This window comes from Xiphophorus maculatus, chromosome 8 (genome assembly GCF_002775205.1).
Source record: "Xiphophorus maculatus strain JP 163 A chromosome 8, X_maculatus-5.0-male, whole genome shotgun sequence".
NCBI classification, from domain to species: domain Eukaryota; kingdom Metazoa; phylum Chordata; class Actinopteri; order Cyprinodontiformes; family Poeciliidae; genus Xiphophorus; species Xiphophorus maculatus.
This window is the reverse complement of record NC_036450.1, coordinates 20,495,296-20,510,101: the sequence shown is the minus strand read 5'-3', so window position 1 is coordinate 20,510,101 and position 14,806 is coordinate 20,495,296. Positions and strand designations below refer to the sequence as shown.

At 39.4% G+C, this 14,806-nt stretch overlaps 1 protein-coding gene across 10 annotated transcripts in view; it reads left to right on the top strand.

Annotated features, from left to right (window-relative positions):
• dab2ip (DAB2 interacting protein) overlaps window positions 1-14,806 on the top strand; it is a 180,752-nt gene that overhangs the window by 101,252 nt on the left and 64,694 nt on the right. Inside the window, exon 1 of one of the 10 annotated variants that reach the window (XM_023337813.1) lies at window positions 4,799-4,886. The exons of 7 other annotated variants lie outside the window; for them this stretch is intronic. Coding sequence is in view for 1 of the 3 variants with exons in the window: in XM_023337811.1 (XP_023193579.1) it covers window positions 14,427-14,449 (23 nt within the window). In the remaining 2 variants the exon portion in view is untranslated. 2 more of the 10 variants (XM_023337812.1, XM_023337811.1) reach the window with 2 other exon arrangements.

Genomic DNA, 14,806 nt, shown 5'->3' with positions numbered 1-14,806 from the left:
AGCCAAAGGAGGAGTTCATCAGCCCAAAAAGCAACAAATCTGTGTGTTATTCGTGTTTTTAGCCATCAACAATGCCCACTTCTACATGATCCCCTTTTATATTCACTCTATCACGCCTGGAATTGGTAGAAAAATGCTGCAGGCCTATTACTAACTGGCAATAGAAAATATGAGCATGGGCGTGCCGTGGTGGCGTAGGGGTTAGCGCAACCCATGTTTGGAGTCCTTGAGTCCTCGACGCGGCCGTCGCGGGTTCGACTCCCGGATCCGGCAACATTTGCCGCATGTCTTCCCCCTTTCCTGTCAGCCTACTTTAAAAAAAAATAAAGGACATTAGAGCCCACAAAAAGACCCCCTGGCAGGGTACAAAAAATATCTTAAAAAAGAAAATATGAGCATATTACTTCAGTGCTGATTTTCTTGCGCTGGCTCTCAGTCCCTAAATCGCCACAAAACCAAGAGGAGATTGATTGTTCTCAGATTTCACTTCTCTGCTGCTATAGAAAAATCTTTCCCTTAAGTTGTTTTAGTGTTTGTCTTTAAGTCCAGGTTGATAACTCATCTTTATTCACCAGCTTTTAACTGTATGGGTAACTGACACTGTTATCTGTTGTTCTTATTATGTTTTTATGTTTTTGGCATGCCCTGTTTTTAAAGTACTACATAAATAAAGTATGGTATGTTATGGCATATACAGTATGTCAAGTATATTTCTCTGTGATAAAAAAAATATTTGTGTAAAGCATACCATTTTAAGTACTGAGGACTACAACAAGTAAGACACAAATCTTGTTCTCTCCCAGTTTTACAGTGCCAGTAATGTGCTGTATCTCTGGAGTGTTTTTTTTTTATTGTGTGGTTGTAATAACCTGCAATAAAGTATCAAGTGAAGGAATGTCACTATTTTATAATTGGAAATGATTGATCTTCCCTCTAAAATGTTTTAGGAGAAATTTCCAGATACTTCTAAATCAGCGGTGTCAAACTCATTTTTGTTTTGGGCCAAATCAAGGTCATGAATGCTCTTAAAGGGCCGGCAGTGTCAGAATTGTATTGATAAAATCTGTTCACAAACTGTTAAAATATCAATTAATTCTTAAAATCAAATAATAATACTGAACATCTTTTCAGTTCCTCCAGGATTTTGTGATACTTTTTGGGATTTCTTGCTATAAAAATCAAAGTGTTTGTGGTAATAATTTGGAAATATTTGCGATATTTATTTATGACAGTAAATGTGACTTTTTATTCTTTGCTGTATAGATCATGGACTATAATCTGACATCAATTAAGACTGAAGCAGCTGTTCAGGGCAAGTAAAGTGTTTGACTACTTTTGAGAAAAATCTGACTAAAAACTACCCAATTATTAGTTGGTCCCAATTATTAGTGCAAAAAAGTGAAAGGATTGGTTGACTTTGCATAAATTTCCACAGCAATTTTCAAGAAACTGGAGGGACTGGTTGATATAATTTAGCAGTAAACGGATGACAACTGAACTGATTTGATTGAAAACATAAAATTTAAGCACACTTAGTGTTTAGACTAGAATCCAGAGGGTCACATAAAAAGCTACGGCGGGCCGAATTTGGCCCACGGGCCTTGAGTTTGACACATGTTTTAAATAATTCCATATTAAAAAAATCATGCCAAATTTATTGTAGTTAGTTTGTTTTTAGCCCATGTGTAATTAAACTCCAGGCGCCTGGAGTTTAATTACTTCTATCATTTCTGTACAGAGGCAAAGTTGATTTGACTTGAAATTAGCAGAATTTCCTGAAAAAGACGGAAGAATGGCAAATGTAGGAAATGTAGGAGTCAAAGTTTCTTATTTTTGCGTCTCACTCCACATAGCTTCCCCTCTGGGTTGGATGAGACGGATTCTGAAGTCACAGCTACATCTCACCTCACAGACTCCTCTCCTGTCTCCTTCATTTACATAATACAAGATTTACATAAGGAAAGATAAGACTTGTAAAACTTTTATTCCCCCTCCATGACTGACACGGTCTATTAGACTAACTGACATTCTTGTCTCCTATCGGACCAAAAAAGCACTGAAGTGCCTGTTCGCTGCACTGCGAATTAGAAATGAAAAGATGGATGCTGCCATAAAAGATGGGAAACAAGACAGATGACACACTTAAAAAAGAAAGAATAAAAAAAGACAGTTCTGCCATCGGTGTCATTGAAAGCTAGGCTGTGTCTTGGTCAGATGCTCACATTTTTAAGTTAAAGAAATCACAAAGTTCATAACTTATAATTTTGATGACAATTGGAAAAAGCACAATGAGAGAATTTATATTTTTAAACAAAATGATGCTCATCAACAGTGGAGTACAACTGCTGAAGGTTGATATGAAGTATTGTAAGATTTTTCTTTTGATTTTAGTGTTGAAATCAGCTTTTGCTTCAACTTGCTTTAAAAACATAAATGTTACATAATATATTGCCTTTTCCTCTGAATTGAATGCGAGTTGAGCTTGGTGGATTTAAATCTTGAGATTATTTCACTTATTGCTTCTTTAGATCCTTTCAACGTCAAATCTCAATGGACGCTTGGGGAAGAGATGATGATTGAGTTTAGCAGCTGCAGCAGCTTGAATTGGCCTATTCCAGGTGCAGCTAATTTGCCTGATAAAAGTGGGGCGGTGGTATATAATTGGTTTCAGTGTGGGGAGGGTGTAGCTGTACGCTTCTCTAATTGGATTAAGGAAACCTGAAAGAATTTTCCGTTCTTGATTCTACACTAATAAGATGACAGGATAGAAGAGAGAGAAACGGCTCAAAATGGTGTGTGTGTCCAGTTGGCTGAAGGATTGAAGACATAGCCACGCATTTTTCTTTCTCAGTACTTACTGCATGTCATTCTTATGGTGCGTTCACACCAAACGCGTTTCGTGCGTCGGGTGCGTCTGGTTTGCATTCAAAGTCTATGTGGAGCTGCATCGAGGGTCCATTGCAGCACATCTAGAGCAGCACGATTTGAAACGTTTTGAGCGTTTGACGAGTCAAGCGAGAATGACAGACAGGCCAGCAACGGAAAACAACTGGAACAGGGGTCCCCAAAGTCGGTCCTTGATGGCTGGCATCCTGCATGTTTTAGTTCTCTCCCTGGTGGCACCAACAACCTTTTCAGCATGTCAATGTTCTTCTTAGGCCTTCTAATGAGCCATCATTTGATCCAGGTGCGTTAAACCAGGGAGAGAACTAAAACATGCAGGAGGCCGGCCCTTGAGGACCGACTTTGGGGACCCCTGAACTAGAGAGATTTTGCCGCATCCGATGAGCCCTCGACGTGCCTACATGTAGACTTTGGATGTAAACCAGATGCGCGAAACGCATTTGGTGTGAATGTACTAATAGGGTTAGGGTTAGGTTATGAGCATGACACACTGTAGAGCTCAGTTTTCAAATTTGTTGGTTTCTACTATGCTGGCTTAAATTTTGAAGCCTCAGATGGGAAAATTGATTTATAATTTATGAATGACCAGGAGTGAGTCAGAGACGCCTTTTGGGTTTTAGAACGTAACCGTTTTGTGAAAGGGCCGATTGACGTTCAGCGATATTTTAAATTGTTAAACTATTAAAAAATTGTTCCTTTTTTTTTTACAAAGAAAAAATGTTTTCTTTGTAATACATTTTCAAAACCAGGTACTCTTTTCCTTTCTATTCACAATTAGACTTCAGTTTCCTATTAGCAGAGTGAAGGTGGTGGTTGTAATGTAATAAAAATGACTTGTGGCTTGAAATGTTGAGGTGTTTTGTTGTTTGAAAAGGAAACAGGTGTCCATTGCACTTTGCACAATTTGTTAATTTCACACCAGCAATGCGTCAGCGACGGCTGCTATTGTTTTAAGAACAAGAACGGTAAAGTAGGTGTTTAGGTCCGAGCATATCCTGTTGTGTGGTCATCCAACTCGCACAAGGTCTGGTGTGTATGTGTCATGTGTTTGTGGGAGGGGAGGGGAGGGGAAGAAGAAGTAAGGGTGATGTCATATTTGATGACTTCACTCCAGATGTGCCAGGGAGTACGAGAGCATTGCACTGCCCATTTCTTATCAGGGTGCCCTGCCCTGTCTTTCATCCTCCCAATGCCAGCCCTGCCAGTCCTGTACTTCCAGAAATAGACTCAAGCTTTCCTCTAACTCCCCTACCAGTCCACTAATCTGATCTCAAAACCCTCCCACTCACATTCCAGTCTCACCAATATCAAGCCTGTGGCTGACTTCATTGGCTAAGTTACTTTGCCAGAGCTTGAGACCATACAGTCTCTCAGCTGACCTGTTCATATTACGGCATGGTTGGCAGCACATGTACCTCCCTCATCCTCCCACCGACAGCGGCGACAACAGCAAAGAGGAAACACCTCACAGCAGAGCCAACAGGACGTGGAACACACACTCTCGCTCCCACTGGAGCCACACTGGAGGGGGCAAGCTAGGCTGCACTACACACACATGCGATTTCCCCCTCCACAACACACACACACACACACACACACACACAGACACTGGCTCCTCCCTTTGCGAACAGAAAGAGATGGGAGGTGCAGCCAATCACTGAGAGTAAGTGGAAGGGGCTTTAGCAGGACTTGCTCAAAGGGAGTGGGGGGGGGACAAATCCTGTTCATTTTCTCCAAATAAATATTGGAGGTACACATCAGGATTCCTTTATCTGGAGCGAGGGGAAATAAGCAGAGGAAGATAAAGGGCGTGCGTCTGATTTCAGAGGCAACACAGGAAGTAGGGCATGCTCGGCGCAGGGGTGAGGAAGGGAGGGTGGGAGAAAGAAAAGGAGGAGAGGGAGAGCTTTGTGGTGCTTTTTCTCCACCCCTCGTCTTAAAGGAGCAGCAAAGAGGAAAGATAGACACAGTCGGTCAGAGAGGTGAGGACCACAACTAAAGACGTTTGGAAGGAGGTTTGCATCAACAGCAAAAAAAAAAAAAGTGGGGAGAAATGGAGCTCTGAAATTACATTTTTCCCTCATTTTTTTCTGGCTTTTTCCTCCTCCCTTCCTCCCCACCATCACCACCACCAATTCTGGCTCAGTCTGCTTATTTTCTCAACTCTGCGAGTGTTCTAAGACTGACTATGCCTGGTGAGTGTTATCCGGCTCTTCACATGTCATCGTGCCTTGTCATCCTTTGCGAGACGGTCGTTTCATGCGAGCGCGCGTGGCCTAGAACCGAGATGCGGACGCTGACGGCTCGCTGTAAACTGTTTCCACTCCCGTGAATTTGTGTGCGGGTGATGCTCCAGCTGCGCTGTGCTCCTCTGTCACCTGCAACGTCCTGACCACACACAGACTCGCAACGCATCTTTTGTACGTCCGGTAGTGCTTTGTTGTTTATGCAACTGCTTTAGTTTGCATTCATGGTCAGATGGAGCGAGCCATCGTGACAGATTTTTATAGAAGCCATAAAAAAAAAGCTTTTGTTCTGTTTTATTTGCTCGTTTGGGAGCGTGGAACTCGAATGTGGGAACGTCACACCAAGCTGGCCTGTGTGACGGAGGGGCAGCCAGCTAACACAAATCAGATGACTGGGCCACATTGTGAGGTCAGCTGCTGGTTCTGGCCAACAGTTTTGGTCCAATTAGATTTAAAAAAAAAAAACAAGCAATGAGGGAAGTCTATTGTTGGTGGCTTTTAATCGTGATGCAGTGTTTCTTCTTTGATGGTGTGAAATCAAAATTGATGCCTTTTCTTCAAACTTTAGAAGGTTAACTGAGTTAATTAGAATTAAACATTGCATCAAGGGTAATTTTTTGCAATGTATGGCAGAATCTTTATCAGCCTCTCCTGATATTGATTGGAAGTTTCTATGAACCTAAATAGACTGATGAATGCAGGCGACTCAGACGTTCACAGCAATGTAAATAGTAAAAGGAGACCCTGACATGCAGAAAATTTGTAAGCAGCTGTACATCATATTTGATTAAGTCAATGCAGCTTCACTGGATTTATTTGATCATCAAAAAACTAGAGTAATATATATATATATATTTTTAGGGATATTTTTGTGCTCTAAGAAAATCAGGAATTCGAGATTTTAAATAGTTTTTCTTCAATTTGTATTTTTCCCCCCCAGAACTGATGGTTTTTTGTTCTATTCAAGTTAACTTGACAGCTTAATTATTGAATTTCATACATTTATGCAAATCTATCCTGATTCGCTAAGAGCTAATCTGATTAAAGTCACCAAAAGTGATTTCGTTTGTGTTTATAAATAACCACATTAATTGAATAAAATCACTTACCAAAGTAAGAAAAGAAAACTTAAAAGTTACCAACAAAGATCATCTGTTATCTCAAGGTACTTTATGGGATAAGTCCAGCTACACTGAATCCAGTTTGGTCCAAATGAATGTCAAATCAAAAATTTCAATACAATACAATCAATCAAATTCAAAACAAATAACATACAGTTCCGTTTATTCCAGTTCCGTCAATAAGCAGTTTGATACAATACAGTAAAATTTAGCTGATCATTTAAAGCTAGTTAGTAAAAACAAACTTTTTTTTTTATTGCAGCCTCATTCTGAGCAAGCATGTGGCGACAGGCAGTCATCTGTTATGGCTTTATTTGAGAATACAGGACCATGATAGACTAAACAGACTTTCTAAAAAAGAATAAAAAAAGAGAAAAAGTTATTTGTAGTAATACTTCCATTAGTGACTTTGTTTTCGATTAAAAAAAAGCAAATGGCCACATAGGGACTGACCTAGGAGTACATTAAAAAAAAAAAAAAAAATATATATATATATATATATATATATATATATATATATATATATCACGCTACATAGTTTTTTCTCCAGGACAGAAACATGGTTAAATACAGACGAATTGATCTAGGAGTTCCCTCTGTGGAAATGGAGTGGAATCTCGCTTTTTTCCTTACTTCTTTAGAACATAGAAAGAAATGTTGCACCAATCACATAAGTGGGTAAATTTAGTTTCAGTTTTATACAAAAGACTTAAATTAATTACATTTGGATTTGAAAAACATTCTGATTCCACTGAGAAAACTATTTTCTGTTTTGAAAAACCAGTAATGGTGGTCTGATTGTTGATCATTTGTGCGCTTGTTTTGCCGCAGCACGCTGTTGATGGAGGTTTCAGAGCTCAGCTGCTGTCTTGTGTTCTTGAGGCTTATAGAAATAATAACAATAATAAAAAAAAAGAAACCGCTTGAATTCAGCATATTGTGCTAAAAGCATTTGGAGCACTCAATGTATGGACTGTATAGCTGTTTGTGCTGTTTACATTATGAGCTTTCATTGTTTTCCTCTCCACTTAGCCAGGGGCGGTATATCACTGTGTACGCATGAGCTGATGTTACTGTACATACTGAAGCCTGTTCACGTGTTGTATTCAGAAGCCTGGGTTTGGTTTTTGTGTGTGTGCGTGTGTGTTTACTCACGACTTGGTAACAAGTAGACAAGAGATGTTGGTCATTTCTGCAACTTCATGGACATGCAGATGAGGTAAAGGGGTGAGACAGCGAGGCCAAATGTGACGCGAGGATAGAAGGAACTAGTAGCTGTAGGAAGAAGACTGAAACAAAACAACAGTCGGCGATTGTTTATGCTCTAGTATTTTCCGCACTTGTTAATTCTGGGTGGCTAAACCTTTTGTGCACCTTCCAGACAATTTCTTCTCACTTCAAAAAATGACCACAGGGACGTTCGGCTGATGATGTGATTAAGTACTGGCCCATATATTTAGTGCGTTACGTGTTATGCAAGAATGAATACAGCGCTGCTTTGTAATCTGTCCTCCCAATGCTGCTTCCTGTCTGTTTCCCTCGGGGTATTTTTATTTTTTTTTTTTGAGTGTTGTGTCTCTCTGTAAGTACTCTGTCACGCTGCGGATCATCTCTGTGATGTACATTGATTTACTGGGAGCTGATGAAGTGGAGCGGAGCATTTGATCAGACACAGGGACATGGAAAGGAGAGAGGAAGAGAGGGAATGAGTGGCTGGATGGAGGGGCTGGAGGTTGACGGACGAGCAGGTCCACTTCTGGTTTCGGAAGGGCACAGTTCAACACTTGGTCTGAACAACAACAACAACAAAAAAAAAATCATCTGGTCTACTGGAAACACAAAGAATATTTTCAGATTGGTGGTTAAAAGATCACACAAACCACAACAGTCTTCATTGTGGAAGTTGGTACTGAGTAAAGAAGCGATAATTGCTTTCTGAGATGTTTGAAAATGAAAACAAAGTGGTGGAAACTTAAAGTTAGTTAATTATCAAATGTGAGCAGTTTTTATAGAACAAACAGGCTCAACTGAGATATGTCCATATATAAACAAAATAGCTGTACAGATAAAAGTGGATCATTATGAAATTATATGAGTGTTGTTATACATTAATAACAACAATAATAATAATAATAATATAATAATAATTGTATTAAATGCTAAAAGAGATGGTGTACATTTAGCTGGGTGTTCTAGTTTTTTTTTTTTGGGGGGGGGGGTTCTGCAAGCTTTCCTTAACATAGCTAACTGTACATTAATAAACTTGCATAAAAAAAAATTCTATTAAAAAAATACAATATCATGAAAAAAATGAGAGCTGGTGTATACATAACATGTAAATGACTCAAATTTCAAAACAATTAGTACAGAGAGTCACAACAATTCTGGACAATTTACCACAATACATTTCCCCCATTTAACCCAGACCTTCAAATTTTTTGCAAGCTGCAATCTACCTTAAAAGGTAATTCTTTCCACCCTAAATAAGTCACATATGATCTGGTTCCAGTCATTCAGAGATTGTTATGTTTTGCCATGTACTTGGGTGTTCTAGTTCTTAAAGAGAAATATATTAATTGGCTAAAATTTTACGTCTGCAAGTCAGCGCTTTAAGAAAAACACAGAATAAAAATTGTACCGGAATTTCTGATTGGTGTCTTTTTATTTGATCAATTCAGTCAAATTTTCTTTCGATTTTTAATATTTCGAACCAAACTTACAAGATGAAATACATTTGATTTAATCATTAGATGGGAAGATGGGATTAAGGTTTGTTTGAGTCAAATAATCTGATGAAATATCCAAGTCATCAAAAAAGCATCAGGCTATATCTCAAATAGGTTTAAGCGAATATAAGCAAGCTGTCAAAAAAACAACTGTTCAGCATGGTTTTTCTCCATGAAAGGTATTCCAGCTATATATATATATATATATATATATATATATATATATATATGTACTTGTGGGAGAGGATAAAATGGGAACATATGGTCGTGATGGAGCGGCGTTGTCAATACTTGCCCCGAAGGCTGCGTTGTGGATTCAGTTGGAAGGGCTGCAGAGAACAGCTCTCTACACTTCATCCCTGTTCTGTTCACATGTTTCTACCCAAATCAATTCTGTGAAGTTGTTGTCACTGTTTCATCTCTCCCCTATTTATTTGGCTGCCTCGACAAATGACACGAAGGCCAAGCTGTGGCAGAACGAATGACGGGGAGCTCTAATGGCTCCTAAGGTTCCACTTCCACTTGTTTCTCTTCATGTGTGAACTTCTGGAAGAGGAGACTGAACAACAGTTTCTTGTTTATCTTTCTAAAATGCTAAGAAATGATCTGAAAGAATAGCTTTCTAATTGTTTTGAACTGGACTCGTAAGAATTTAGGTGAATTAAGCACTCCGTCTCGGAATGTGGGGAGTAGAGACTGCTGCATCATTATCTGTTGTTTACGCAGAATGAGGAGCTGCTGATGCAGATAAAGTCTTAAGATGATGAGAGTTTGTCTTATTACAGACAATAAAACAATGACAGTATTTTCTTCATTGTATTTCCTATCAAAAGATTCAATAAAGATATCAAATCTAACAATTACTTAAACCATCCTATTTGTAATAAGTGGTTCTTATGTAGTTCAATTATACATCCCATAGTCTGAACAACAGGTTTTTTTAATGTGATGTATTAGTCATCTAAATTGCACTGAAATGACCTCTAAAGATTCACTGACTACACTTTTATTGCTGCTTTTCTTACAACCAATGTCCGCTAGTGGCACTGTCCTTTCTTTGAGCAGGAATCAATTAACTATAATTAATATTTTACTGTCAAAAAGAATAAAGTGAATGTGGGGTTTACGATTTATGCTGCATTTAGCATTTTGTTGTAGTGATTAGCAAAAGTTAGTCTTGCTGATTATGAACACTAGTCTCTGTAAGTAGAACATGCAGATCCACACGTCGTCTTTGAAATTTCCAAAATTTTCAATATTTCCAAATTGAACTGGTTCCGTGACGGAGATGGGTAGAAAGATGAAAGGCAGCAAATTTAAAATAATACGTCCGGCATGATGAGAGAGGTTTTGAAGGCGGAACGTCAGAAACAGTAAGAGATTCTTAAAGAGACAAAGGCCCAATTTCAAGGCATCAAGTTACAAAGTCGAATTTCTTGTAAGTTATGTTTGATATATACAGCATTTTTTCAACAACTAAAGGTAACATAGTTACTTCATTGTGCTGTAAAATGGCACTTAATGCCTAAAAAATACACACTGCCTACAGTCATGCCTCTGTTTCATAAAAACCACATCAGTTTTGAGAATGCTAACTTTGAATATCGTCCCTTCAGTAACCACTTCCTTCCTTAAGAAAGTGCTAATTTTGCATGCTTTTGTTTGTATGTTCGCTGATTTTTATGAAAAAGGTTTGGGCATTTAAAAGCAACTTGTCACTGGTCATTCTGGTGGAGCTGACGAAGGTGAAAAGTCACGGTTTTCTGAAGCTGAGTTTTTCGGTGAATTTCTAGCCATTTCTCAGCTTTGTTACATACAAATGCTGAGGTGGACTGATTGACTTGCAGGTTGAAAAGTCTCTGTGCTGGTTTCCTTTTAAAAACTTTTGTCTCCTTGTCCTTATGAACCTTTGTTTCATTTCCTGTTTCATGTGAAAGCCAATAAATGTGAGGTGAAGACTCCAGCAACACTTGAAATTCAAGGAAACAACTTTATAATCAGGCAAACTTTTTTTTGGGCTTGTGTCTTGATGTATTTCAAGCGTTTTTAGAGTCTTCACCTCACCAGATCTTTGACACTTTTCACACACCTTGGGAGTCGGTGAAGTTGTGCAAGAAACTTTTGGATTTCTGCAAATAGAGGAAAAAAAAGGTTTGATTTATACTTGGAGGTGAAAAAATAGATTGTTGAGGTGGTTTATACAGGTTGTTGAGGACAACATGATGATTGTAACAAATGCTATGGCAATAGTATACTAATTTTATATTTTATGAATTTAGTGCGGCCCTATTTCAAACAAATTTGTGGATACAAATTTAAAAAAAAAAGATTTGATCTAAATTTGATTTATATACCCAGTCCGCTCTTGCTTCCCATTGGTGGTGAGCTCTCCGCTTTCTGCCTGATCATTTAGCAATGTCTTTTTAGGGCTGTCTTAATTACTTCTGAATCTCAGAGTGTTGTTTCTCGGGCTACTTTTTAAATTCTTGGATATCAAATAAGTGCGGGGATACACATTTCTTTTCATCTTCATGTCTCTTTCTGTCTGTTTCCCCCCTCCCCCCTCTGTCAACATCTCCCGGTCCGAGATGTGTCACATTTGCTCCGTCCATCTCCCACCCCTGCGCCACGCAGACCTGTGGGAGCTCGTCTGGAATGTTATGTATCCACCCATCATGTTTCTTTTGGTCTCTTCCTGTTTTCCTGTGCCTCCGCTGTACGCAGGTGTTGCCATGCTGAGCAGGTTGGTGGTTAGCAAGGGAATAAGATCTTAGCGATGAGGCCGCTCAGATGATGACAGGAGACAAACAAGCCAGCTGAATGAGTCTTATCTCACCTCACGGTGCCGTGCTCTTGTTGTCAACAACTATAGATGGAGTCATTCTCGTATACAAAATGTTATCCATTGACTAATGCACATATATGCCTTGATACTGCAGTGTTTTTGAAGCCACACAACTTGTGTAGCACAGCACAACATTGTTCCGAAGGGTGTTTTTCCATCCTTTCCACTCCCTACATTTGTGATTACAAACTAGATTGAACAGATACAATAAGCTCACTTACTCCCCAAAACTCCAAACAATCTCATGATGTGGGATATTATCGCAGCCCAGAACAGAGGAATGAGGAAATCACCAACCCGCCCCGTCCCTCCCTCAGTGTTTAGTCTCTGAGCTTCGCCTTGGCTTTTCAGTTAACCTTTACCCAGCCATTCACTACAGCAGAGTGGCATGTAGGCCTGTTGACTCTAGATAAGAACAAGCAGGACCTTAAATCCAATGCAGTAGGATTTTTTTTTAACCTGAAACAGATGTATCTTTTTAATAAAGTTTTTTTTTTAATTGTATGTGAAATAATAGGATTCTTCTGTAATTTCCAAAGTCATTTAGGCTTGCGGACGTGTGGAACCCTAAAGCAGGTATATTGGCTATTAAGACTAAACTAGTTTTATATTCCAATCTGAGATTAGCTCCTTTTGTTGAAGATGAAAGATAACATAACACCCTGATTGTTCAGTTGCGTGCCTATGAAAATAATGAACTTGAAGTATGTGACACTAGTCCGTTGCCTGTTTTACGCATCTGATAACGCTGCATATCCAATTGTTTGCCACCTAATGCTTTGTGGCAATAGTATCACACCTTACAGTGGCTATGTGATGCAATGAAATGTCCACAAGTGCTACTCAAATGTTGCAGCAAAAATGACACTACTTAATATCATGCTGCACAGTGTATGCGGCAATCAAGATTCGCTAACCTGAAGTGACTATACCGGTAAGGCAGTCCGACCTATCTTTTGATTTGTCTACTTGAGAATGCTCATAGACTATAAATAGAGCTTTGATCTTTCATCCCCAGACGGTCATGTGATCATTAAGTATGAAAACATGATCACAGCAAGACTTTTGTATTCTTTAAACTGTAGCAGACTGCATATTTTCTGTCTTTCGCCCCTATATTCATACACTTTGCAAGAGAGGATTGCAGATGTGAGAGGACGCGATGTCTCGCAAAATATCCTTAATTTCTTCATGTGTGGACAGGCCAGTGTCCAATGTCCGTCAGGTTTGTATTTTTTATACTGTCATTTCAAAACAAGAGAAAAGTCAGACAGTAGCTTGAGTTGTAAAATTAATTTTTTTTAGGATTTAAATAATTGTGAAGTGAAAATGAGTGATTTTTGCATTCACTTCACTGTTCCTTATGACATGGTGATTATCAAAAGCAGCACCATGTTTCACAATGATGGATGTTTCTTATCACAACATGCTAAGGGATTTTGTTCTCAAAATGTAGAACTGGATTTAAAAAAAAACAACATTTCAAGCTTCTGATCAAAATAAGTTGAAGTGGTTTTTCCCAAGGATGATAACATAATTATACCACGATTACTATAAAACAAGCTAAATAAAAAGCTGTCAAAAGATAGAGGATTCCATGCAAAAGGACCACTTTCCATGGGATTATTTCCACCATGTCTTTTTCTGGGTTGGGTTCATTCTGCAGCTCTAATTACATTATTATGACATCACCCCTTCCTGACTGTGAGAGAGCAACCCTCACAATGTTTGTCCTTCTCAAACTTGGCTGGCCTTATCTTTCTCTTCTCCTTTCCTCACATCCGAGTTCCTCCCTTGACGCTCTTGTTTTCTTCCATTTTTTGACCCTTATTCCTTCATTTCTTTCTCTTCGGTTAAGGAAGCAACATTTTCCCACAGAGCATGGCACCGAAAAGGGCTGAGCCATTGTTGCCTCTTGAAATGAGGGGGGAGAGAGAGAATGGACTGACTTCCTGGCTGCCCATGTTGAACCTCTGTTAGCATAAGAAAAGGCAAGAAGGATGATGAGGAAAAAAAAAACCCAACTCGATTCGACGGATCCAGTGTAGCTGGAAATATTTAGAGGCTAAACAACCTCATCTCCTTTACCTCTTTCACCTTTTGATGTAGTTTCTTGTTTTCTCTTCTGTCACTGCCGCGTTTGTGCTTATTACGCAGCAGCTCAGCAAAAACTATAAGCTAAACATAGAACCGTGGGGAGGTAACACTGCCATGTCTGCAGGCATTTGAATGAGACCACAAAAAGACGCAGGTGCCGTGTTGATAAGTCGGTGAGCGGGCAAGCTTGCATTTTTTTTTTTTTTTTTTTTAGCTCCTCCACAGGTGACCTAATCTCAGCATGTTGCCACCAGTTCTTACAACAACCGGGTTGTCCCGAATAACAGCGCTGTCTTTTTAACTGGGATGTGGAGAGAGGGGTGTGTCCGGGACATGCAGACATCCTTAGGGAGTGCTGTGGTGGAAGTCAGAGGGCAGAGACTCCGGTTCTGCTCCCAGAGATCCAGTAGTTGCTCGGGAAGCCGTGAGACATGCAAATCCAAATTTCGGTCGCGCTTTTTGGAGCTCAGAGAGGATCCGTGGGACCATGTTTCACATTTTCAGTAAATCGTAAGTGTTTTGCCCCGTTGTTTTTTGTTTTTTTTTTAAAAATGCCTCTTTCACGCTCGTGTGCTTGTCGCTGGCGATAGCTGCAGCTCCAGCTGTTGCGGTTTACGGAAGAGGGAGAAAAAAAGAAAAAAAACAACAACTGTGCTTCTGCATCCACCCACGATCGACTCGGGCTGCATCCAGCCTGGTTTTAGCTGCCTAAATGTCATAAAGTAGTTCCTGCATGAATTATACATGCAAAGAAATGCCATGATGGTTAATTAAAAAGAGGAAAAGTACAGAACTCCTCGGGAGCTGGGGAAGGATGCAAGGAGAAGCAAAAACAGAGACATGTTTAGACTCGAAGATGAAAAAAGG